Here is a 25,032-nt window from a genome sequence, read left to right on the forward strand (position 1 = left end):
TTGGCCGCATTCGGACCTCGCGCTAGACCGTTACCCGGCCATTCACGCGTGGATGGACTGTCACCCAGCCTCTTACACCTTCATAGACCGTACCCCGGCATGTCGCTTATGCCGACTCAATCAGATGGACTTACTTCTCGAACATTGGGCAAGTAATCAAATTGTTGTCTCAAAACAGCAACCACGTTGCGAATATAAAATACACCATAGAGTCGGATCCCTCAGGTTTTGAGCGAGTATTTAAATCCTCTTGAAAGGAAGATCTTAAATATAAAAATGAGTTTTGGGATCCGCTCTAACTTTTAAAAAATCATTTTGAAGACTCGAAAACATTTTTTAAGAATGTTTGGAGTAATGCCGATTTAATAAAATAAATCAGTCCCGATATATTAGAAAATATCTGAATATTATTATTTAAATAATATTTCCATAAAGAATAATCTTTATAAAAATAATTGAAGTAGAAGTTTTAAAACTCATACTTAAAATGGATATTTAAATAACCCAAGATATACTTATACGAAAGTATAATCTTTATTTGAACAATCGAAAATAAGTTTGATTATCGAAACATTATTCTTTAATAAAATAAAGAATATTATTTAATAAATAAGCGGAGTCATAAGTCCTCAAATGAATATTCAAAATAATATTCATTAAATAAAATAAAGCGAGTCATAAGTCCTCGAATGAATATTCAAATATTATTCATTAAATAAAATAAACCGAGTCATAAGTCCTCGAATGAATATTCAACTAATATTCATTAAATAAAATAAAGTTATCGAATAAACCTTATTCAATTAATAGTTTTGAAAACTATATCAATATATATATATGTAAATATATATATATTATATACTCGGGAACATCGACTCCCGGTTTTAGAAAATGTTCACCTTGGGGTCCCCTATACTAAGGGTATACGCAATTACTGCTTATCTCTAGCATAGGTATTATGCAACTGAATCAACAGATATATGTATCAAGATTACGAAACAGGCATGCATATATACCATATCACATGCTCCAATATATCATAATAATTTTCTAATTAACCATCATGCATCTATCACAAGATAATGCATATACATATGTATACATCACAACAACAGTATAACGGGTAGAAAACTTGCCTAAGCGACTGGGGGTGATAAATGGCTTGGGACGAGTCTGGTAACCTATAAACAAAATATAAGTTGTAATTAAACCAAAGTCGCTTATGAATCTATACTTTAACCAATTAGACTCTAACACTCGTTTTGCGCTCAACGATTCTCTTAAGTCGCTCGAGTACCCTCGGCTCCACCATTTTTAATAAATTAACCATTAAGGGTTTTAAGGCGATTCTTTCGCGAGTGTCTTACCAACTTCCTAATACACTTTACATAAATGATTCATACTCCAATTAGTCCTTTAAGGTCTTTAACCTATGTTTCAAAGTAAGGCGAGGGGTAATGGTTCGTTCGCGAATGCCGTTACTTAAAACGGTCGTTTCTCCTAAACCGTACATCGGATTCATACGAACCACATATCAAACGAAGCTCGTAACATGAACTATCTAATCATGGCAATGGTCAAAACCTAACAGTGAGTTCTCGGGTCCTGATGTTAAGAACAAAACAGTCTAAAGTAAATTGGACATTACGACGGCTATGTTTACGCGATTACCAAAGTTTATACCACTCCAATAAATCCACAATTCAACCCACAATCAATATTACAACCAAAATCCCTCCAAACCTCACCACATCAGTCCATTACTTCATGTTTTATCCAACTTATTCAATCACAACAAAAGCTACTAACCATACTAAGGTTCATTAACTAATAACCAAGATTCAACCATCAAAATCTCTACAAACTCAACCAAACTTTAAACAAACAAGCATCATGCTTCTCATATACTATATCAATCATAACCATTCCTAATTACTCAAAAGTAAAGCTACGGTTTGGAGTTTATACCTTCTTGAAGCTTCTTAACACAACACAAGAGCTTTGAATGCCTAAAAGAACCTTGATCCTTGCTTGTACAACCTTAAACTTTCATAAAAATTCAAGAAAACTAAAGTTATTTTTTTAAAGTTACTATTCACCATCTTCTTCCTTGAATTATTGGAAGAGATTGTGAAGGAAATTGAAGCTTAGATTCATGGGATAGCTATATCTATGTATAAGGAACCTTGGATAATTACCTCATGATTTAACAATGCTTGGATCTTGAATTTTGATTTTTTTTTCTCCTTGAAAATGAAGAAAAGCCGAGAGCTTCTTGTTGGATAACGAAGGTCGACTTTGTGTTTTATGTTTTTGATTTGTTTTGCTTGGTTGACATCCTTTTGTTTGTTTAATTAACTTTTTACCATGGTAAAGAATGAATGGTTCACAATCAACCAACTAATCCATCCTTTTTTTGTCATGCTTAAGTCATCCCCTATGTCATCATCCCACACTTGTCCTCTTCTTGTTGGTGAGATGACATCACCCTCCACTAACTCTTTGATTAACTCCTAATCACTTGGCTAATGACCGCTGATCTGTTATACGGTTCGCTTAACTTTCGTTCTCGTTTATTGTTTGAGGGATCATACCCGGGATCTTATTACTTGGGTTCCCTTAACCTTTCTCAATACATTAAATTCCTTTTTATGATCCTCTCTTATAATCCTTGAATTTAAATCATTTTTATCCTGTTACCTTATACTCAATTCTTTCTGTATCTGGTGGATTTTCGGGAAAAATCAAAGTGTTTGAATTTGGATTCTGACGATCTTTACATACACTTATATATCATATAGAGTACTAATAAGATCTCAGAATAACAATAAAAGAACCCCTATATAGTGTGGCATGAAAAGTTTTCTTATTCCGCATAATCAACAAAAACACTATTCATAAGGGTTACAAAAAGGTTCAAAATTTTGGGGCTATTACAGTCTCCCCTCCTTAAAAGGATTCCGGCCCGGAATCAAAATAGAAAACAAATAGGGATACTCTCTTAGCATTGCACTATCTAACTCTCACGTAATTTTCCCACATTGTGGTTCTACCATCAAACTCTGACTAGTTTGATAACCCTTCTCCTAAGCACTTGTCCATTATTTTATCTATAACCCTTCCTGGTTGCTCCATATAGGTTACGTCTGGTTGCATGCCTATGCGCTCATATGCCCTTATTTGTCTGGCATCCGGATTACACTTTATTAACATTGATACGTGGAACACGTGATGAACTTGCTACATGTTCGGGGGTAGGGCTAGCTCATATGCTAACTTCCCAATACGTCTTAATACCTCAAAGGGTCCAACAATTCGTGGGTTTAGCTTTCCTTTCTTTCCGAACCTCATCCATCATTTCTAAGGGATACCTTTAACATTACTAGGTCCCCTAATTCCTATTCCTTGTCCTTTCGTGTCAAATCAACATACTTTTTATGTCCACCTTGGGCTACTACCAGTCGTCCTCTGATTAGATCTATTATATCCTTGGTCCTTTGGACCACTGCTGGTCCGAGCATCTTGCGCTCTGCAACATCATCCTATCATAAGGGAGATCGATATTGTCTTCCCTCAAGGATCTCATACGGCGACATCTCGATAATGACATATGATCTATTGTCGTGAGAAAACTCAATCCGCGTTAAGTGATCATTCCAAATTCTTTCAAGTCTATTGCACAGACTCTCATTATAGCTTTTAGCATTAGAGCTTTTGCTTCTCAATACCCGTTCTTTTTCAGTTCGTAACCGCTACTACCTTCTGTTCCTAATATTATACTGGTTATACTTTTGCTCGTTAGCGTTCTATACCCTTTTAATAACCACGTCAACCTTAGTATCATGAATGTGTTTCCATTCCAAATACCACCATAACTTTACTACTCCTTTTTCAGCTGTTTCTATTTTCCAAAGTTTGATCAATCATATAGAATTAAAGGAATTTGTTGAGAGATCACTATGATCATGAACACTTGTTCTATAACATAGTTAGTACAGAAGGTGGCCAGCCTTTAGTACTTGACAAGCAATTAAACAACATGTGGTATCCTACTAGGCTTCTATCACACAGATAGATAGTCATTCGGCAATACCTCCCCTTCTGGAAGGGTTGTTCTTCTCAGCTTACATGAAATAAAAAGAAGAGAAAAGAACGAACTGAAGAGAATTATATATACGTAAAAAAAATTTATTGCCATAAAATATCTGGCTTGGAATCTACCTCTGAACTATAGAGGTTTGTCACAGGAGAACAAAACATATATGCATTTATATCAACATCAAGTATTATAGCATCGTATTTCACACGCCTAAATATTTTCGCTATTCCGTCCATCATTCTATGGACCCATGCTCTTACTCGAGATCATACACAATCACCTTTGAAACTCCCTCGATATCGCAAATCGAATCTGGGATCTCATTCTAGACATCATCGTTACTAGAATTCTATGCTTGCACTACAACCTTCCTCGTATAGTAATACGACTCTCTATTGATAAGAAGGAATAAATATTCAATAGGTAAATAATCGACCTAGTTTTTTTTTCTATCAAAACTATTCCTTTTTTCGTCACGGTCCTTTCCATTATACGCCTACGGTAAAGAGGGAAACTGCAATCATCGAAGCAAGTTTGTCCATTGTACGTGAGACATAATTAAGCATAGTAAGTAGTATGAGTAGCATGGGGTATGGTACATAATTTAGAAATATAAACCATAACATGTGTTCTTATAAAAGAAATATATTTAATATATAAGGTAATTATGTCTTAATTAATGTTCAAAATTTGGATGGAACATTTGTGTTTGTAAGAAAATTTGGATGAAACATTTGTTGTAACTCATGTAAAAAAATGTGGTTATTAAGAATTGAGTCATAGTGCGCATGAGCCGTAAAACAGTAAAGAACCGATTTAAGCCTTTATAATTTTATTTTCTTATATTGAACATTTTGTCGGTAGAGACATATAGTTTAAATGATAGTCACGATGTAGTTTTTTATATCTAGTTTTGAATTTTAAATGGGCATATATACTTATTCAAGTCTACACAAATTGTGAATAGTTTGTATGAATAATTAAGGTGTTCATAAAAACCTGGTTATGAAATAACACATTTGGCAGTACCATGGTGGAAGGTGTATGTTCCTCGAAATTCTAAAAAATTAATCTGATGTGTTTAACACATTAATTAAACTTTATATTTAATAGTACATTTACTATAAAATCTATTTAAAAAATATCAAAAGAATTTTTTTGAAAGTAAGCTACTTGTATATTTTCTTCCCGTGAACTAAACCAAAATAATGCACAGGAAAGTAGTAAAATATCTCATAACCCTCTATCAAGGGACACATTATATGTTGAAGGATATGTAAACGAAATTATGTATAGAAGAATAATACAATATGATTAAGAACACATATAACGGACAGATTTGTCACAATATTTTAAATTAACAGCCTAATCTCTGACATTTTTGTGATCTACCATTAAAATTAAGTATTTAATTAAGGAAGACAATTTGATTACGACTGTATACGAATGAATTTTATGATACAGGTTTAAAGTAACATCCTAATATTATATTTAAATATGTTTGATTATGTAATTAATGCATAGAATTACCTCTTTGGAAAATGTCGAGTGCACCTATCCTTATGCATACACGGAGAATTCTTGTAATTTGATCCACACGGTCCATGGATCATAGATTTTTTGAAAATTTCATAACCGACAGGATCGCTCTGTTGATCTGGTATTCCTGCCGAGATTAACTGATCAATTTGCTCGATATTTTTAGGCGATCATTAGGGTGCAACCATATCAACATATGAGTACGTGGAAGTCCCCGTTTTTGAAATTTAATGACATGCATAACTGTTTAACAACATGAATAATAAATACGTAAAAGTCGTTAAAGGTAATAATACATGGTTAATTATATAGAGATTGTAGTAAAAAGGAAAAATTATAGCATTCTTACCTTCGATGCACCTACCAAAATAATTCTTATTTTTTATTAAATCAAGCAATTGATCCAATTTTAATTTGAAAACCCTCGCAATGACATCTGGAGCATCTGCAACATCTACATCAGGCATATATTAAGCATATTTTATATTTCTGGCCACTTTGTATTGCACGTCATTGTCAAAAATAACGAAGGATGCCCAATGCTTCGACAAATAGCCAAAAAATCTTTGAAATATTGATTCATGTATTGTTGAGATCCCGTAAATGTAGATGGAAGTATAACTTTTTGACCTAGTTGTTCTGTATTGGTGTCACCTTTACGTATGGAATTAAGAATAGATTTATATAAATCAGATCGTATTACCGTTTGGTTATTTCTTATCCAATCTAACCTATACTGTTCCACTGCAGCAAAGGCATCCACAACAAAATATTGCCACAAATGACCACTTAGATGTAAAGTAATCATAATATGCATATATAATATAGTTAACATGTTATAATTAAAGCAATCAGATTTATAATGATTATACATTATCATTGTAAAATATTCCTGACATGCATACGTACAAATGCATAAATGGCATCGGGTATAAGAAACTACTTGAAATAAAAAATACCTTGGTCATGACGTATCATAAGTTTGTATGCATAGTATTCTCTCAAGGAAAGTTTATTCCGACTTTTGCGTTCGACATCCCCCTCTTCAGCTTCAACATCATTTTTTGTAGAACGGGTATTAAATCGGAGTGGAATGTCCAGGTGAAATCCATCAACACCGTATGGGAAGAATAATGGGTACTGAAGCTGCATATAATGAACGTATGTTTCATATATCCGTTTTAGAAATCCTTGTTTGGTTTTGACAATAATATCTTTAAAATTACTGGTGTCTTCAGCTTCCCCAACAATTAATTCAGCAACTTCATTTGACGGTCCAACATGGTTAGGGCGTCCAGATGTAGATTTTGAAGAAACCAATACTAATTTAAACTTTTCTTGCTCATCAAGCTTGAAGCGATCTCGAGCCATGTGAAACTGTTGTACCAATTTATTGTTTTCGTCCAACATTTTCAACAGACCTTCTACGATATCCGGATCAATTTGATTATTACCAGGAATTGCATTCATGCGGTTCTCAATTTCATTCTCAGTATCGTAGACATAAAGCTGGCAAAATTTTGGTGTTTTACCTTCTTCCGGTCTTAAGTTATCGATCAAGTGATAATTCTATCCATTTAATTTAAAACAATATGGACCATTTCCATTATTTATTCTATGATCAATTTTACCACCCATTGAGGTGAATGCAAACATAAAGTTGTATGTTCTGATATTCTTGAGGAAATGATGCGTATTTTTACCGCGTGATAGCAAATTTGCTAAAAATGAAGGAGGTGGTCTATCTTCCGGAAGTTGTACTCTTCCATCTCGACAACAAAGGGAAAATTTGGTTCATGGTGCTTCACAGATTTATTGTTACATTCTTCATTCCACATGCGAGCCTTACACTTTTGACAAATCTTGTCAGGGTTTCCAAGATTCATATACCCATTCCACAAATCTGACACATGCAAATATCGATAAACATTACATTATATGATATGTATATAGGTATTTAATACGTCTACATGTCTTATTTGTAAGAGCAAAGGGACACTATCCTTATAAATTAAGCATATATACTCTTGTAAATTGTGTAGAAAGTAGGATGATAGTTTAATGTAGTATTTTGGGTGAGGTGAAATAACCTGTCTCAGAAACATTGGATTCGAATTTGTTGTCGCTTAAATATTCACCTCGATGTCCTGCATTGAGAAGACCTTTTTAAATAATATCACAGATGGAATCTACCATACATGATAAGAAGTTACTGTGTCCGTAACATATTGGTAAGAATTTCACCAACCTGCTAAATCATCATTGTCATCGATACGTTTCTCAATATTTTCTGTATAAAACAATGACAATTCAAATTAGTACTGAAAAAATGAGATTCCAAGCTTTGTAGTGTCAGAGAAAATTAACAATTGTACCACTGATGTTGCTTGCATTTCGTTCGTCTACATTTATTTCTGCTATATCTTCAACCAAATTATTAGACAATGAAGTTTTGTCAAGGTCTTCCCTGATGTTTGTATTAAGTGTAGTGCCAATAAATTAAAAAAAGCCAACAAATTAAAAAATATGTTGCAAATAAGTTTCAGTACATTAAGCTGACATATAAAGTAATTTAATTCATTCTCACATACAGCCTTAATGACAGCTGCTAATGCAATACTAATACAATTATTACTATTATTTTTTTAAAAAAAATAATTAAATTGGTATGCGTGTGATGCATTAAAATTACCTTCTATCAAAATTTCAGCTGCATTGAAAGAATCCATTAAGTTTCTAATCTATACCACGAGTTAGAAGATTTGCAGAGCAAGTCCAATGCAATGCTATAAGTGGTGCCATTTTCATAATTTGAAACCAAATACTAAAAATTTCAACTTCAAAGGAGTTCTATTCTTGGATGCAAATACCTTGGTTCTAAATTTGAAACCAATGACGCATTTATGCAATCATGCCACATCATCAAGTAACCATAAATGACATGCATATTGGTAAACTTTAATGAAGATACATGAAGGAAAGACAAAAATGAGTTAAATTTGGAATTATTTGGTTTGAAAATGCAACTAGCATTGGAGTTGAAGTTCTATTATAGCACCAAAAAACACTTTTTGATGCCAAATTATAGCAGTGACTAGGGCTGCACATGGGTTGAGCAACCCGACCCAACCCGACCCTTTTTCAACCCGAAAAACCCGAACCAACATAAACCGAATTATAGATGGGTTGTTTCTTGATCAACCCGACATAAATGGGTTGAGTATGGATTACGAATATTTTTACCCTAACCCAACCCAACCCAACCCGATTCATTAATATATCATCCATAATTTTATATAATTTTTTTAAGTTTAATATGTATTTATAGCTCTTCTCATATGTTTTCACGTAACTACTATAATATCTTAATTTTTTAAGTTTAGTATGTATAATATGTTTTCACGTAACTACTGCAATATCTTAAATGGTTTGTGTATTTTTTTTCCATCTCCAATATCATATTAAGATTTCTAAGTAATATAATAGAATTTTATTTGTTCAATTTATGTTTGCATATTCATTTTCGTTTACAGATGTATGATTAATTTATTTGGGGATGCATGTGATTTTTGATATGATATACATTACTAAAACTATGATGTTAATCAAATTTTAATATTAGCACTATAATTATAAGTTATACACATTTCATTTTTATTTAAATTTTCAAAATGAGCGATAATAAATAGTTTTCAAATTTTTTTTATCGGATCATTCAACTCATCCAAACCGACCCAACCCGACTCAAACCGATGTACGACGGGTAGGGTTGGGTTACAAACTTATATTTTACGGGTTGGGTTAAAAAAATTCAAACCGTTTTAATTGGGTCGGGTTGTAAAATCGCATCTAACCCGGCTAACCTGACTCATGTGGAGCCCTAACAATGACTATAATAATTTTGCATCTAGCATTGGACTTGCTCTGATAATGAGCTACGGAAAAAACCTAAAGATGATATCTTTAGTTTGAATTTTGACCGGAAAATAAAACCCAACTCAACCCAATCCAATCCCGAACATTAATAGTAGGGTTAGGTTTGATGAATATTTTCAATATATAATGAGTTATAATTTCTGTAAAGCAATTATATTGGGTGGGTCGTATTTTAGGTCAAACCCGTCGGCTAGTAATTAGGATATTAACTTATTTTTACATGATTTTTCATAAGTAGACATGCTTCGGTAGTTTTGTAAGAAGTTCATGGGTTAGATTACCTAAGCCCGTAAAACTCGGAAAGCGGATCCACCGGGCATCGGAAGGAGATACTCCTGGACTTCTTTCAAAATCTGAAAGTAAAAATATAAAAAAAAAGCAACGTAGAAATTTGGGGGAATAAACACGTCATAAAAGGGCAGGTTAGAAAGAGTGGACGAATCAGAGAGAAAATCGGAGGAGGTTCAAGAGGTTTCCGGTTCAATTATCATTTCTTTTGTTTTTTTCCTCCCCCCTGCATATTCATTTTTAAAACACTCATATAGATATATATTATTATACATATATTTACGCATGGGTAGCCATTTGGGGAAAGAACAACCCCCACCACCGCCGCCGCCGCCGCCCCCGGTGGTGATAGTTCCACCACTCTTCGACTTCCCTCCCCTTGCTGTCCGTACCAGGTTTTCTTTTTTCTCCACTTTCGGATTTATACTTTAAATGTTTAAATATTCTCTATTTAGGATGAAAATGTGATGAATTAGTTTAAATTTTTTAATCTTTTGATAGCTAGCTTTTTACATAATTTTATCCCGGGTAAAAAGAATTAACTTTTTAATTGTTTGTCCGGGAGTTGTTACATTATATGTGTTAATTTTTGTACCAAATGTTTCGAATTCCAGTTTGTTCTAAATAAATACGTTTTGAATTTTTGACATAAATTTGAGTAGGTAAAATGGGTTGTAGAAGATTTTCTCACATAAATTCGCAGTTTTAAACCTAAAATGCACCCCCCAAATCCCAATCCATATTAATTTGATACATTTCTCTTTTTCCTTCTCAAGTTGGCATTGTTACTTTCAGTTAGATTTTATTATCTAAACTTTCTTGAACATCTTGCATGTTTTTCGGTTAGATTTATAAATTTTTTGAATGAAAAAACTATCATTTTCTCGAATATCATATTATCATACAATTCATTCGCATTAGTAAGTCTTGTCAAACATTATTTTGGCATTGTTACTCATATTTTGGAAGCTCGTACTATTTTAAAATGAACTACCAAATGATAAAGTGGTATAAAATAGTCAAAATTATCATTTATTGTATTGTTTTTCTAATTTGGAAGTCACTTGTTAAAAAATAGTGAAAATGCCCCCATTTAAAAATGCTTCTACCACTGAATGTGTATGCATGCATGTTCTGTGTTACTTTATATTTATTTCTGCACTTCAGTTCATACTAAGCACATATTTTAATTATAATTAAATTTTTATTGTTAATAAAAAGTATGGGGATTGTAATTTATTTTTAGCAGGAATTTGTAGTGTGCTGTGTGATTAGGAATAATGCTATTATTATGGATATAGACATAGAGAGACCGGAATTTGTAGTGTGCTCGGTGAGTAGGAATTTCTCATACAATGTTTGCTTTGAACCCATGACCTGGTAAAGGGAAAACATGGGCAAAACCAACTCAGCTACTCAGTTTCATTCTAATGTCATTAAAATTGAGTAATTGATCAGATATCATTGGGCACTAGTGGGGTGATATGCTACATGGTTAACTGATATGCTTGGTGGTGATGCAGGATGCTGGAGTCGTCATATAATTTGTTGTTTGGGAAGCTCGCTCTAAAATGTCTTTTCGATGATTACTTTGAAGATGCTAGGCACTTCAGCACAAGAATTATGCTTAAGCCGATTGATGATCCTCATGCAGACTTGGTTGCCACTGTATCCGTCTATTTTCTTTTGCTTAGTAATTTACTTCTTGTATTCTTAAATTGAAACTGAATCTCTCTTGTCTCTGACTTCACTCTGTTGCCCTTTGTGAATTATTACAACTTACTCTACCCCGACTCTATAATTTGCCTCAAGTACCCGTCTCGGACCCTCATAAATGGGTATGGACACTCGGAGACTTATTTAAGGGTAAAAGACATTTATATATTTTCTTATAACATTGTTGATGCCAACACTTCCAGTCGAGTGTCGATTACAAAGACCTCTTACTAGGTGTAAGGAGCGAATTAAATCATATTTCTAGTTTTCTACTCTTTTTTACAAAGGCCTTTCCTTTTATCAGTGCTAAACAAAAAAAAAGACTTTGCCTTGTGGAAATTAACATTTTCGCTGTTGACAACATTTATGTAAATCTGAATCATTTTAGACTGTTGATATTAAAAATGCTGAAAATTTAACACGAAACTTGTGCAAAGTTGATCCTAACTATTACACTTTTTTTTACTTAAGCGCTTGATTAAGATTTTCATGGAAACAATTTCACAATTTCAACATATATTTCTATATGGTAGTATGACTTTACCCTCCAAATCATATGCTGGACTTGTTTTGACATTGAGTGGTTGCCGTTACCAAAGAACTTAATGTTTTTTCTCAGCCCGCTTAGGTTTCAGGTCCTTTTGACCACAAGCCTGATGACAATATTGTAGGAAATGCAGAATTTCGCTGGCAAAGGTATTACAGAGTTTCTCATTTTGGTGATTAAATTTTCATCTGCTGTAGGAAGTTATTTATAAATATTAATTTCTAATAAGTTTGTTACTTTTCTTTGCAGCAATGTCAATAATCCGCATACATTCACAGACCTTTTTGTATCGAATTCGGACCCGTAAGGAGTATTTGTCACCACAAATTAAAGTTAATATCTTATGAACATTTTAAAGATGCTTATTCTTCATTTTCTAGGATTTTACGGCTGAGGTCATGCGCTTACTACCCTAAATATGGATTTGGAGCATTTGGCATCTTCCCACTGCTTTTAAAGAACAGGTACAATTTTGGATTAAACTTTTTGTCAGTTCTCAATTTGTTGTACTTGCATTTGCAACTTTGTTTTACTAAAGCCCAGGACATTTTGCAGAGAATTTTCTGGAAATCAGGGTCTAATGGGATTGCGATATGGATCGACAAATCTATCGTTTGGAACTACATTCCTGCCTTTGCTTTGTATATCCCCTCACTTTCAAATTTAATGTTTACATTATTTTGGATCCATCTTTTCTTTGGTATCCACTAAGCTAAGGTTTCAGATACAGGATCTGCCTTTTGTGCTTTGGTATCTCTATATCATTGCTTTGTTTAGTGCCATGTAAAGCCTAAAGGTCCATTACTCACATTAAACTGCTTTATAATCTCAATTATACATTCACCTCGGGAATCATGAAATGCAAAAAGATTTATATATATATATATATATATATATATTTAAATTGCCTATACTTTCCTGTAACATGATATAAGATGTCAATATGATATCATGCTAATTCTGTGCTTGTATATATAATTGTCCTATTCTGTTTTCTTCATGTAGTAGGAGATGATATCCCTAAAAGTGCATGGTTGATAAGAAGAATTGGAAGATTAACAGCTGGTGTGCAGTATGAGCCACAAAGTAAGTTCCTCATTAAAATGGTATATATATGCACGATATTATCAATAGAATTGCTAATTTGTCTTCGTTATCGAAAGAGTTTATGCTTTAGCATGTTAGTGATCTTCTGTCAAGTCTTGTTTGTATACTTGGTAATGTACTGTTATTAGGTTGACATTGAGTGTAACTACTATAATCAGCATAGTCGCAATGGAGTACAGTTTACAAATGACACATCTTTCTAGCTAGATCTCAACAGTTTGTTGTTGGAAATCATTAGTGTTCCACTTCCCCTGCTCAATTCAGGAAGCATTATGGTTCATGATTTGAAGCTGATATTTTTAATGTTTTGATAGACTATGTATTGCAAGTATGCTTATATGTCTGGTCAGATCTCGATACTTATGACTTCTCCCAAAAGATTGCGATTACAAATTGTTTTAATAATTTTATTTTTGGCTATAGTTGGAGCAAGGGATGAAGAAAAATTTAAAGACTTGGCAAATTGGAGTTATGCTATTGGCTATGGAGTTGGATCAGAAAGCCCCTTGAGTCCATCGTTCAATTTTTGCCTAGAACTTGCTAAAGGTTCTGAGGTTTGTAGAAGTATTAGAGTTTCTAAACTTTAGCTCTGACATTACTTGGTGATTTTGTTGGTATATACAGCATGATTTTTGAGTTAATTGTAAATGACATTGACTTTAAACAAAATCCCCAATCCCCTATGAAGGCACTGATTGAGTTCGAACATATTTTAATGTGAGAACAGTGAGAAACATGTTCTACACTGTGCAAAACAATGTAACATAAAGTTGAGAAGTGCAAAACAATCATTTTAGAATGTTTTGCACTTCTTTGAGAGTGTAGAATAATTATTCTCATGATAAAAACTGTTCTCCATAGATCCTGACCCCCCCCCCCTATAAAATATGTAACTGTATACTGTTACTGTATTATGTATACATAAAAGTGTACTATTTCACCTCTGCGGCTCTGTAATATGCAACTTCTGTATTTTGGCCTAATGTCTACAACCAATTAAGTTTCATATATGCATTTATCTCTTTGTAACCTCTAGGTTTTGTGATCGAACTATATTATATGCACCGAAGTAGTTCTTAAATCATTTATTTCTGGGTTGCAGTTTATTGCCTCATTTTATCAGCACATGGTTGTCCAAAGACGGGTATGCACTCTTCTTCCTCTTTTCTCAAATATATCAAGCAGTCGGAACAAACCCTAATTGATATGGATATGTCTTAAATTATAGAAGTTTAAAGATATCTCATGGTATACATCATCTTGCATTAGCAGAGGTGAGGTATATAGTGAAGGCATGAATAATTCCTTGCTAATAGCGTTTGAAATGTGGTAATTTATAATGAAGAACCATTTGTAATTCCTCTTTCTTAATGGTGGTCAATCACTGTAAACCTTGCATGTTTCTGGCCCAAAATGTAGTGCCTAATCTTCATGACCATTTTTTGATGTCTAATGCGGGTACTTGAACTGGGATAATATATCGGGGGTAAATTAGCCTAATGAAAACAACCTTAAAGACTGATGTGGAATGCATCAGGTTTGGTAGGATCCCTGAAACTAATATCAATAATATCTATAGTACGAAATTTATTTGCAAAGATGATGGGCATATATTGTATCATTTTGTCTCGTAGTTTGCTTTTCTTTTCGCTCCACACGACATCTTGTCACAAGAAGACTGGCCTTTGTGATGCGTAAATTTGTTGCTGATAAACACTGTCTACAATATTTGAATAGATGAACACATCCCTTGAAGAAAATGAAGCTTTTGGGATAACAAATTATATTGACTTTGGGTTTGAGCTAAAGACAAGGTATCTCTGACCGATCCTTTTGAAGATTGATATTTAAGTTAAGAACAAGACCTGAGAAATATAATGCTTGTACAGTATTGACAATGACAAAGCTAAGAATACTATCCAAAATTCCACTTTTCAAGTTGCTGCATCTTGGCAAGTCAATAAAAACTTCCTACTAAAGGTGTTACTTTCATTTCTATTGTTTTCTCATTTTATCTGGAACATGTTTGCTTCAGACTTCATTTATGATCTGTACATTATCTTACAGGGAAAGATAGGGCCTCTCAGTTCTTCCTTAGCTTTAGCTTTTAAATCATGGTGGAAACCTACCTTCACTCTCAGCCTTTCCGGTATTTATATATATTCCGATTATGATTTTACCTTTATTGTATTAAAATTCCAAGCTACAACTTGTAAATTATAATATATGATGCTGATATAATATGCAAAAACACTGTATATTACCCAACACTGTGTTAGGGACAATCCTTGAAGTGGGTAAAATCCTTCCCAAATGGAAAGGGATTCGAATAAAATGCATGATAAGTCATTAAGTTTCACTGAAAACAATTCTTCTATACTGTGTAGGCTTATTGGTTTCTTGAATGCCAGGCCATGTCATGTAAAATTGCATATAGACCAGGAAGAGGGTTGGCAAATGTATTTTTCATGTCAACATTTAGTATGTTATTAGGAGAGGGGACCAGTGACATGTGGCATTTGTCGAGCTTATGTAATTATTAAAATTTTGTTTCTGCATTGGGACCGATAACATCATGAACATAACAGTATAACTTAATGTTTCTTACAAGTGGAGTAAATATAAGCAGGACGAGCTAAATTTAACATGACGATACTAGCAAGATTATTGATACTTCCAAAATTCTTGGCTACCCAGGGAGGGGACTTTAAATCTGGTGAAAAGGGTAACATCACCACAACAACTTGCGGTTATGACTAAGCTTACTTAAGTTAGCATGTACTCTCTGCTTCTCTCAATCCTATAACTGATCGTAGAATGGGAGCTGCATAAAACTTGCTTGGTGATGATCATGTTGTTTCAAACTTTTTTAAACTAATATGTTCCACTTAACTTACTGGATATAAAATAGAAGACAATTTATGGGCAATTGTATCTGTTCATCGACAGCTAAAAGAGACCGTACTGATGGAAAAACAGCCTTTGGATTTGGGATCCTTGCTGACAATGTTAGAGAAGCTAGGTATGTTGTTCTGTACATAAATTCATTTTTCTTAAAAACCTCGACGCCAATGAAACTGCATAATTCACCTACTATATGTTCGCTCTGCATGATGCAGTTACCATAGGGCTGATCCAAATTTTGTAATGCTGAAGCCACACAAGGAGCATCTAGCAGAGGGCATCCAGTGGAAAATAGGGGAAAGACCAATATTTGAATCAGATGTTAAATCTGGGAATTTTATAGGGATACCAAGAGAATTAAGACCCCTGGATAATATCTTGTAAAACCAGGTTGATCCCTATGCTTGTAGGTTGAAAACATGAACTTCCAGAAGTGTTGGAATACGACACATGATCCACCCTTTGTCCCTTATCGTGATAGAGAATGATCACTAGCCAAGGTCATCAGCGATGTTTGAGCATGATATGGAATGGGATTATGAGTTTATTTTGTGCCTACCTTGTAAATATACGTGACTTTATTTTTCTCACTACTTTTCATAGATTCGAAGCAGTCCTGAGTTTCTTTGCTATGCTATTCATAAACTGTTTGTAATTTTTTTTTAAAGAAATTCTTTCACCTATTTTCCGTTGTCCAGGGTATGATCAGATCATATTAGTACACGTGTATCTGGAATCTGCCTTCTGTTACGTTCCTTAGAATTTATCATTTTTTCTTCGGACAAAGGTTCATTTAATCTGTTGAGATGTTATTTCCTCGACTCTAAGATTTTATCAAGTCAGTGAAAATTAGCTGGGGAACAACTAATGAAGTTTCTGCTTAGGAATCTATCGACAAGTCAGCAAGCCAGATGAAAAAAAATTTAAATCTTTGCATTTATAAAGTAGTTTGGAATTTGCTGTACTTAAAAATATTATGTCCAGAATCTGTCTGTTGCCCTGCATATATCATTTTTTATGTTTCTATTGGTGCATAAACAAACTCTTGCATTGCTTCTGAGATTGTTTTTGGCTGGAGTATGATAGAAACAAATTTCAGTCGTACGCACTATACGTCTATTTCACTTTCGTTTGGTTTCCTCTTTGCTTTCATTATCTATGTATATAGTTCACAAAATAACAATATGGCACTGCCTGGGAACTTGCTGCGAGTCCTAGCAGCAATCTATTCCAAAAAAGGCAATACAACATAAAGAAATACCAGATCTCATACCACCAAATTGGACAACTGAACAGTGACAGCTAGTCCCACAACAACGGCAAACTAGTTAATAATACAGATGCACAAAACATCCAGCGGGCCGGGTTTTGACCGGATCTTGAAAATCCAAGGTTTTGACCGGACCGGGCTTTTCGGACTTTGACCGGGCCGGGTTTTCCAAAAATGACAGAGCCCGTTTGGCCCTCGAGGCGGGCCTCATCGGGCTTTTTTCTGGTCAGATCGGATCAGGCCGGACTTTATTCTAATTTAAATTGGATTGAGTTTTATTAAAGATTCCGAAGACTACATATGTTAGTAACTGTATCATCCTAAAAATGTACTACCTCCGTACCATTGGGATATATATGTGCACTGTTTGCACGTATTTCGAGAATTCTATAAAATATAGTTTTATAATATTTTTTTCAATTTTTTTTTGAATAAAAATTTAAACATAAAACTTTAATTCAAAAAAAAAAATTTAAAAATATATTATGTAACTATACTTTAAACGAGTATTGAAAAGCGTGTCAAAAAGTGATGTATAGAATCTAATGGGACAGAGGATATTAGTTTGCATGAAATATTTTATGAAAACATTATTTCGTTGAAAACATTTAAGTTCGGCAAAAAATAAACATGTTTATAGAATAATATGTTTATCAATGTTATCTAAATATATATAGTGACTGAGTTTTGACCGGATCGGGTCGGGCTAGATTTCCGGGCCCAGACATTTGGTGCATCTCTAGTTAATAACTGCCCCCAATGAGATTAAACTACCTGAGTGCTGGCTGGTTTATTTCTGTAAATTTCAGTATCCAATAAATTCATCAACATCTAGATAATATGTTTGCCTATTGTACAACATGGCAGCAGAATTGGACATTATAATTGTTTGCCGGTATATGTAGATCAAGAAAAGCTAGTATTACATTTTCCATTTATGCCCAGCTGATGCCTGTTCGACCAACTTTCCCTTGTTTGTTGGAGAAACAACTCTGCTTTCCTATCACAGAGAATTAGATAAAAGCACCCTCAAGAATCTCTATCTATTTGTTTGTTTACTTATTTCTGGAAGGATGGAATCTTTTCAAATCCTGCTTAGAAAACCTCGAGGCATCTATAATGTTTTATGCTACTCCTCTGGAAGAGTACATAATCTCGCCTACTTTGGGGATAGCCTGATTGGACAAACTGAAAATGCGACACATCGAGCTGCTTTTGCCAGCATAAAACGCTCATTCTCTGTCAGTGTCCTTTCAATCACTTTAACAACATTTGCATCCTTACATATGAAATTAATTATTAGATTATAAGATTCATTAGATGCAAGAAAATCAAATAATACTCATTTTGAAACAACCCATCAAGCAATTCGATACAATTCAAATCAGAGTATCAGACTGCTAAAAATGGTGAGTTATGGGTTCTTTAGTTCTATTACTTCCTCCAAACTTAACTGTCATACAGATGAAGGACCCATCTAGCTTAACATAATAATTTTTACTTGCTACTTTAAACTATATTCATTACAAAGTAAAAATATCACCTTTTTTACCTACAAGTTATTATCAGTGTGGATAGATTTGATTGATAATGTATATCTTTTAACTTAGAAAAATGTCCAAACAATATAAGAACACATGTTAATACTGTTCTTTGTCAGGTCAAATTACAAATTTGATTTAAGCTAAAATAAGTGCATCCTACTTCCAAAATTCAACTTATAACTAGTGAAGTCACAAGGTAATGTTTAACATACGTACAAATAATTTTTCTAACTTTTTTAAGTTACATGTTACTTTTAAAGCATAACAAACATGCATTGGAAGTTAAATGCTATGATATAAAACTTACCAACTAGCAAAGAGCAACATGGGCATGCATTAATCACCAAATCAATGGCTTAGATACATAATTATTACCCATCCCAAATAATATAAAAAGATTTTGTGTTTAACAGATTTACCTTCTTTTCCTGTCGAGCAGTTGGTCTTACACTGGCAACATCACCAATTACTATTATATTGTTCAGATTTCCACTCTCATCTCTTTCGGTAGGTGAGGCTGTAGAATGTCTCCACTGCCCACCAATAATGAACTTATAGTAGTACCTAAGATGATATGAAAAATACATAAAAACAACCTTAATAAGAATACACTGTCATTTACTCATTTAGCAACAAAAATAAAAAAAAAAACAAGTACTACACATGTATTACATATGCAATTTATGCACCAATGCAACAGCCCATCTTTTATTATTCATAGGACAACAATTCTCCGGTGTGTAAATTAACTATATGTATCTGTTTATGCTCTGGAGAAAACTTAATTGTGGTTCGCAACATAAAATGAAGTTTATTCCAGAATCCATTATTGTGTGAAGATTCTATATTTCTGCGGTAAGAGGCTAAGGGAAACTTACATCCCCTGAGAGAGTCTAACTTCAGCTTCAAATCTTGGGCCACCTTTATGGGATGCTTTAATGGGCTCTTTCCAGTTTCCAGTAAAATCACCAACCAATGATACATCTTCCCCCTGTATGATAAATGTTGTTAATAGAGTGTTATTAAGGTGGAAAATAAAGAAAGAGCAGAAGTTATTACCTCGCGTCCTATCCACACAAAAGTTACAGCATGGGTTGGAGGTCCATCATGTTTCCCGTCTTCCACCATTGCAATGAGATCCCAGGTTGCCCAGGCAATCGCTGGTCTGCAAGGAAATAAAGTTTACTGTAAAAATGTTGAGATTGCATATGGACAAAAAGTTAACCAAACTGTTCTTTACTACAACATATTTGAGATTAAATGGTGGTTCCTTTTTCAATACAATAACAATTTCCCTGTATTGCTTGGCTAGAATCTAATATAACAAAATAACTGGAGACGTCCAAATACAAGTGGTTACTCGGATACAAGTTGAAGGGTTCACAGTAAACTAAGTATAGCCCATATCCATGTCATCCAAAAAACAATAGATTTGTAATTTGTTTTAAGTTGTAAACATTAAAATATTTACAAAAGAATTTACCCTACTAACACTGACTCGCAAATAACCTGCAGGCGAAAGCCAGAATTTTAAACCTTTGAGAACATTAGTCATTCAAACATTCATTTCCATAAATCTTCTTAACTGATATTTGTCTTTCCATATAAAGAACAGAAAAAGTGCAAACAATTATTAACACATTCAAATAAAGAATATTTAAATGAAGGTAGCTGAAGATCAAGCAATACCTATCAGGTCTGCATGAATGTAACCCAGTTACAAAACTATATGCTGCATGAAGAGAGGTATCTGTCATCCAGTGAAGGTAGGCAATGACGCAGGCGGGAGAGCGATCAAAACCAGTGGTGCAAGTCACGTAAACACGGTGATTCTTCTTCAGTAAACGTAATAGAAGACCCACACAAAATGGCAATTTCTTTCTCATATCAAATGAATTTACTTCCCTGATAAAAAAATCAAACGAAAGTGCTCATGATTTAAGCGACTTGAAACCTGCACTTATTACCTCAACTAATATGAAAGAAAGCTATAGTGTGGAAAAGGAAAAGCATGCATGATTTGGCAGACCGATTAACTAAACACCTATTTAAGCACAATAAGGATACTGGGAAGAAAAACCACACACTTATGCAGGTGACAGCAATTCTATGTATAACTATGAACAAAATACCGACCCTCCATTTGCCATAAAAAGAGGGCAATACAAAGATATAATTATTTGTAACTAGTGTATAAACATTAAACGGTGACAATTGACAACTCTAGAATTTCAAATTTTTAGTCTACAAGCTATTACAAAATTGAAATCTCGATACCTTATTGGATAGTTGATCATAAGTATATTAGACTGTTGGCATGATTCATTGACCAACTTTGAATTAATTCCCCAATTCTGTGCTTCAGTGACACTCTGGAAATTCAGCACAGCAGTAACTCCCTGTTGCAGAGACATTTATACTGTACATGTAAGAAAAGGAACAGTTTGTATCTTGTATTGACAAATGTTTTGATCTTCACTAGGAATGATACATAGATAATGGGGACACTATAAGTAATTCAGAAAGAAGGCATAATATAGTGTTATATATCCATGATGATTGAAAGAACAATGTTCCATTGTTTCCTAAATTAAAGCGAATTACTGAAAGGACGAGTTCATATTTGTCCAGGGACAAGTCTACATGTAAATAAAGCTCCAATTTTTAGCTTACAAGTTACCTTATCATAAAGTAAAGCTTTCTGGAGCACAATATGCACTTGTTCAAAACATACATGTTTTAAATGAAACAAGTTACCTTATCATAATGTAAAGCTTTCTGGAGCACAATATACATATGTTCAAAACAGACATGTTCTAAATGAAAAGAAATTCCCAATAGAGTAAAAGAAATAGAGAGACTCACCACAACTCTTGACAAAGTTTCTACATCAGTCTCATTTTGTATGCATGACCCAACATATATCTGCTCTGTGATCTGACAAATAAAACCCAGGAAAATGTTAGATGCGCATAAAGCGCTTGCTTTTCTACTAACAATCCCCCGAAGAGTTTTATGAAAACAACCACAATAATCTAAAATGGTATTACATAATTGTCAAGATTACAGGATATCTGAAATGGTACAAATTAGTTTCTAAAGAACAACAACGATATCCTCTGTGCAGGGACTGAATAACAAATTGTGTAATACCACATTCATTGATGACAATGCAGATCACTACAGTTTCATATTGGATTACTCAAATGGATATTGTGATGTGCAAATTTCTGATCGTAAGTCAAGTACAGTACTAAATTGTTATGAAATGTTATATTTAGGAAGTATAATGTTATTAACCTAAACAATTTAAGAAAAGCTGAACTTCACACCTTACTATAGCGCATACCGAGAGAGTGGTTGTAATATAGGTCTCCCTTAGAACGATCCAATGCCTTTATGTATTCCTCCAATGGGAAGCTCCCATGTGCCCATTCAACATCCCCAGACTCCTCATCAGAGAACATAGTTACAACTTGATTTATTGGTTCAACATGAGTGCTATTCTGCAATTTTGACTGAGCCTGTCCATTTTCGTCATTCAAACGATTCCATCCTTTGGGATTTAAGAACTTTGAGTTGAAAATGACAAACCCGGAATTTCCGTAAGTGTCTGTAGAAGCTCTCAAATTTGATGCCATTACTGTTTTGTTCCAAGTCGTAACTGGAACGTGGCCTTTATTAAATAGAATATCAAGATCATTCATAGGATGCAACTGGTGGATTGGAAAAGGGTTGAAGGGTCTCTCCAGGACAAGACTACAAGATCCAGATTTCTCTTTTGTTAGATTCCTGTTAAGAGAAAAAGAAAATATTTCAATATAAGATGTAATCTAATGAATGGACTAGAGCTCGAACAATAAACGTTTTACATAACTAACACGACCCACTATATTTCTTCTTTCCACGAAAAAGAACACAGCAAACATATTACACAGGACTATAAATAAAAGCCAGTGGAAGGATCAGTAAATGAAAGCACAACTGTGATACTTAATGGTGAAGCTAACCACAGGAGTTTCAAAGATTTGTTACATCCCAAAAAATACGAAGAGCTGAATCTTGATTTCGATACGTGAGGATATTTCCCATGAAAGTGGATAATATGCACGTATTGCAACTACTCATTGTAAACTAATGATTGTAGTGGTCATTTTTTTTATCAACTCCTACAAAGCATAAAGTTTTAAGGAAGTCTTCAAAAGAAATATGCATTTTTAACAGACCTGATGGAATAAGAAGGAACAAGTTACATCAATGAGTTGTGATGTAACATTTTTTAATTAGTAAGATGTTAAGACCAATATCCTCAAATGCAATAAAAAAGCTAATAGTGTAGCTTTTGCTTATAAAGAAACTGAATAGACCAACATGAGCATATTAGAGTTATCAGGATTTCAGATGTTTCATATTACTAAATAAACATGACAAATCTACTGCATAGACCAACATGAGCATATTAGAGTTACCAGGATTTCAGATGGTTCATATTACTAACTAAACAGGACAAATCTGGCAGTGGAGTTTTTAAAAAGATATAAACTGAGAATAATCAAATGTGATACAACTTTACAATAATACCAAGTAGATTCAAAGATAAATATATTACCCTGCATCACCAGAGTCCTTAATCTCAATCAATTTTCCACCACTCGATGCACTTGCCTTCTTCACAGTATCACCTACCATAATTATTCTTGACTTCTCTGCATTACCCTGCATATTTACCCTAGTCAACATAAAAATTGCAATATATTTACATTGTCCGGATCAATTAAAAATCTTTAAAAAACGAAAATTGAGATCCCACTAAGACTCAACAAAACAATGCATAATTAAATTCTTCAATTCATCAGCATTCTAGTTCCTAAACTAGGGTATCTGTTTTCTTGTTTGTATGAGACTCACTTCATGAATGCCATAAGTTCACTTTACACATATACACATTAACATTCAATCTTACTGAATCATGGAATCATAATCACTCAGCAAGAACAATACTCAATATTGAAAACCCAGGACCATTTTTCTCCGTGATGCTAAGCGTGCACGATTTTCAGTTTCTCGTTTAAACTAGGCCCTATACATTGTCATTTGTCAGTATATGAATATATGATTCAATTAAAGTCTCTACTCCTCCTGATACAGAAGGCAGGTTTAGAGAGGGGTCCCGGGTTGTCTCCATTCATTCGAATGAGTGGAATATAGTATATGATTCAATTAAGGTCTCCTATAATAGTTAACAGAGGTGTTGTTTACTTAACATATGTGTGTGTATTGGTGTGTGCTTTTGAAACAGAATAAAGTTATAAAATTAAAGTGAAAAGAAAAAAGGGAGTGGAGAAAAATCTGACCCCTTTTTTAAGAGAATGAACAAAAACAGTGCCATCAACAGAAAGAGCAAATCTAATACCAAGTGGCTTGTCAAGTGTAACCATATATTCATTCAAATTCATCTTCAATGCTGCTGCTGATGATGATGAAGATGAAGTAGACATTGCATAAAGCCTCAAATGACAACTCTTTCTTGCAACACCAAGTGAGACTGAACCTCCATTCATCAAACACAATTTTGTACCCCATATTGAACTACTACTATCATTTACAATATTTTTTGATGTATTTGTTATAGTATATTGTTGGGAAGCTGAGTAGTTGGGAAGTGTAAGTGAAGACATGTTTTAAGTGTAAATGTTGAAGCTGCTAGTAATTCAGAGTAGATTAGTGTTTGGAGTTTATACAGGTGTGTGTAGTTTTTACTTACTTTGATAATTGAAGAGGGAGAGAGAGAAGCCATCCACATAGTCACGGTAAGTGCAAGATATTGTGCGATCTGGGGCTTGACTGGGACCCATTTAACTCGTCCTTCCATATACGTTTACATACTTCCATGCACGTGCATTTAATCCTTTCCCTTGTGTAAGCATTAATTAAGGCCACTCAGGGCCAGGATCTTAAGCCTAAAATTTTTATAATTCATCGATCACATTCTTTTTCTAGGGCTTATGTGAACAGTTCAAAATTAACCTATAGCCTATAGCTTAAAACTAGTGCGATACTCGATTGTTTTTAAATAATTGTC

General features: G+C 33.8%; 2 protein-coding genes across 3 annotated transcripts; one reads left to right on the plus strand and one right to left on the minus strand.

The window, feature by feature from the left end:
• The first annotated feature begins 9,766 nt into the window (after nucleotides 1-9,766).
• LOC141712068 (uncharacterized) lies at nucleotides 9,767-16,819 on the plus strand. 2 transcript variants are annotated; one of them, XR_012571517.1, is made up of 15 exons: nucleotides 9,767-10,257; nucleotides 11,386-11,530; nucleotides 12,207-12,274; nucleotides 12,375-12,428; nucleotides 12,506-12,589; nucleotides 12,681-12,766; nucleotides 13,131-13,211; nucleotides 13,656-13,786; nucleotides 14,335-14,376; nucleotides 14,970-15,046; nucleotides 15,122-15,212; nucleotides 15,300-15,381; nucleotides 15,930-16,074; nucleotides 16,182-16,254; nucleotides 16,352-16,405. XR_012571517.1 is itself a non-coding variant. In XM_074514852.1 (14 exons), exons 1-14 carry the CDS (start codon nucleotides 10,148-10,150, stop codon nucleotides 16,518-16,520), a joined length of 1,293 nt encoding a protein of 430 aa, XP_074370953.1. In that variant the 5' UTR covers nucleotides 9,775-10,147; the 3' UTR covers nucleotides 16,521-16,819. The 2 variants fall into 2 exon arrangements, 1 of the variants encoding a protein (XP_074370953.1); XM_074514852.1 differs by lacking the exon at nucleotides 15,930-16,074 and having other exon boundaries at nucleotides 9,775-10,257; nucleotides 16,352-16,819.
• A 1,347-nt stretch (nucleotides 16,820-18,166) lies between these two features.
• LOC141712069 (phosphoglucan phosphatase LSF1, chloroplastic) lies at nucleotides 18,167-24,748 on the minus strand. Its single transcript, XM_074514853.1, has 10 exons — nucleotides 24,305-24,748; nucleotides 23,560-23,666; nucleotides 22,283-22,742; nucleotides 21,816-21,887; nucleotides 21,228-21,349; nucleotides 20,640-20,855; nucleotides 20,010-20,115; nucleotides 19,829-19,941; nucleotides 19,370-19,514; nucleotides 18,167-18,685 (listed from the first exon to the last, which is right to left on the minus strand). The coding sequence occupies exons 1-10, from the start codon at nucleotides 24,626-24,628 to the stop codon at nucleotides 18,566-18,568; spliced, it is 1,785 nt and encodes a 594-aa protein (XP_074370954.1). The 5' UTR covers nucleotides 24,629-24,748; the 3' UTR covers nucleotides 18,167-18,565.
• Between the last annotated feature and the right edge of the window lie 284 nt (nucleotides 24,749-25,032).

Source organism: Apium graveolens, chromosome 3 (assembly GCF_009905375.1).
Source record: "Apium graveolens cultivar Ventura chromosome 3, ASM990537v1, whole genome shotgun sequence".
Classification (NCBI taxonomy): Eukaryota; Viridiplantae; Streptophyta; class Magnoliopsida; order Apiales; family Apiaceae; genus Apium; species Apium graveolens.

Bases quoted from the DNA above. Each gene is read 5' to 3' on its own strand.
- LOC141712068 (XM_074514852.1), top strand. From the start codon at position 10,148: ATGGGTAGCCATTTGGGGAAAGAACAACCCCCACCACCGCCGCCGCCG. The intron at 12,590-12,680 runs GTACAATTTTGG...GACATTTTGCAG, and splicing joins CCACTGCTTTTAAAGAACAG to AGAATTTTCTGGAAATCAGG. The intron at 16,255-16,351 runs GTATGTTGTTCT...TGCATGATGCAG, and splicing joins GACAATGTTAGAGAAGCTAG to TTACCATAGGGCTGATCCAA.
- LOC141712069 (XM_074514853.1), bottom strand. From the start codon at position 24,628: ATGTCTTCACTTACACTTCCCAACTACTCAGCTTCCCAACAATATACT. The intron at 22,743-23,559 runs GTAATATATTTA...TTCTCTTAACAG, and splicing joins AAGGACTCTGGTGATGCAGG to GAATCTAACAAAAGAGAAAT. The intron at 19,942-20,009 runs GTAATAACTTCT...TTTATCATACAG, and splicing joins TTGTGTGGATAGGACGCGAG to GGGGAAGATGTATCATTGGT.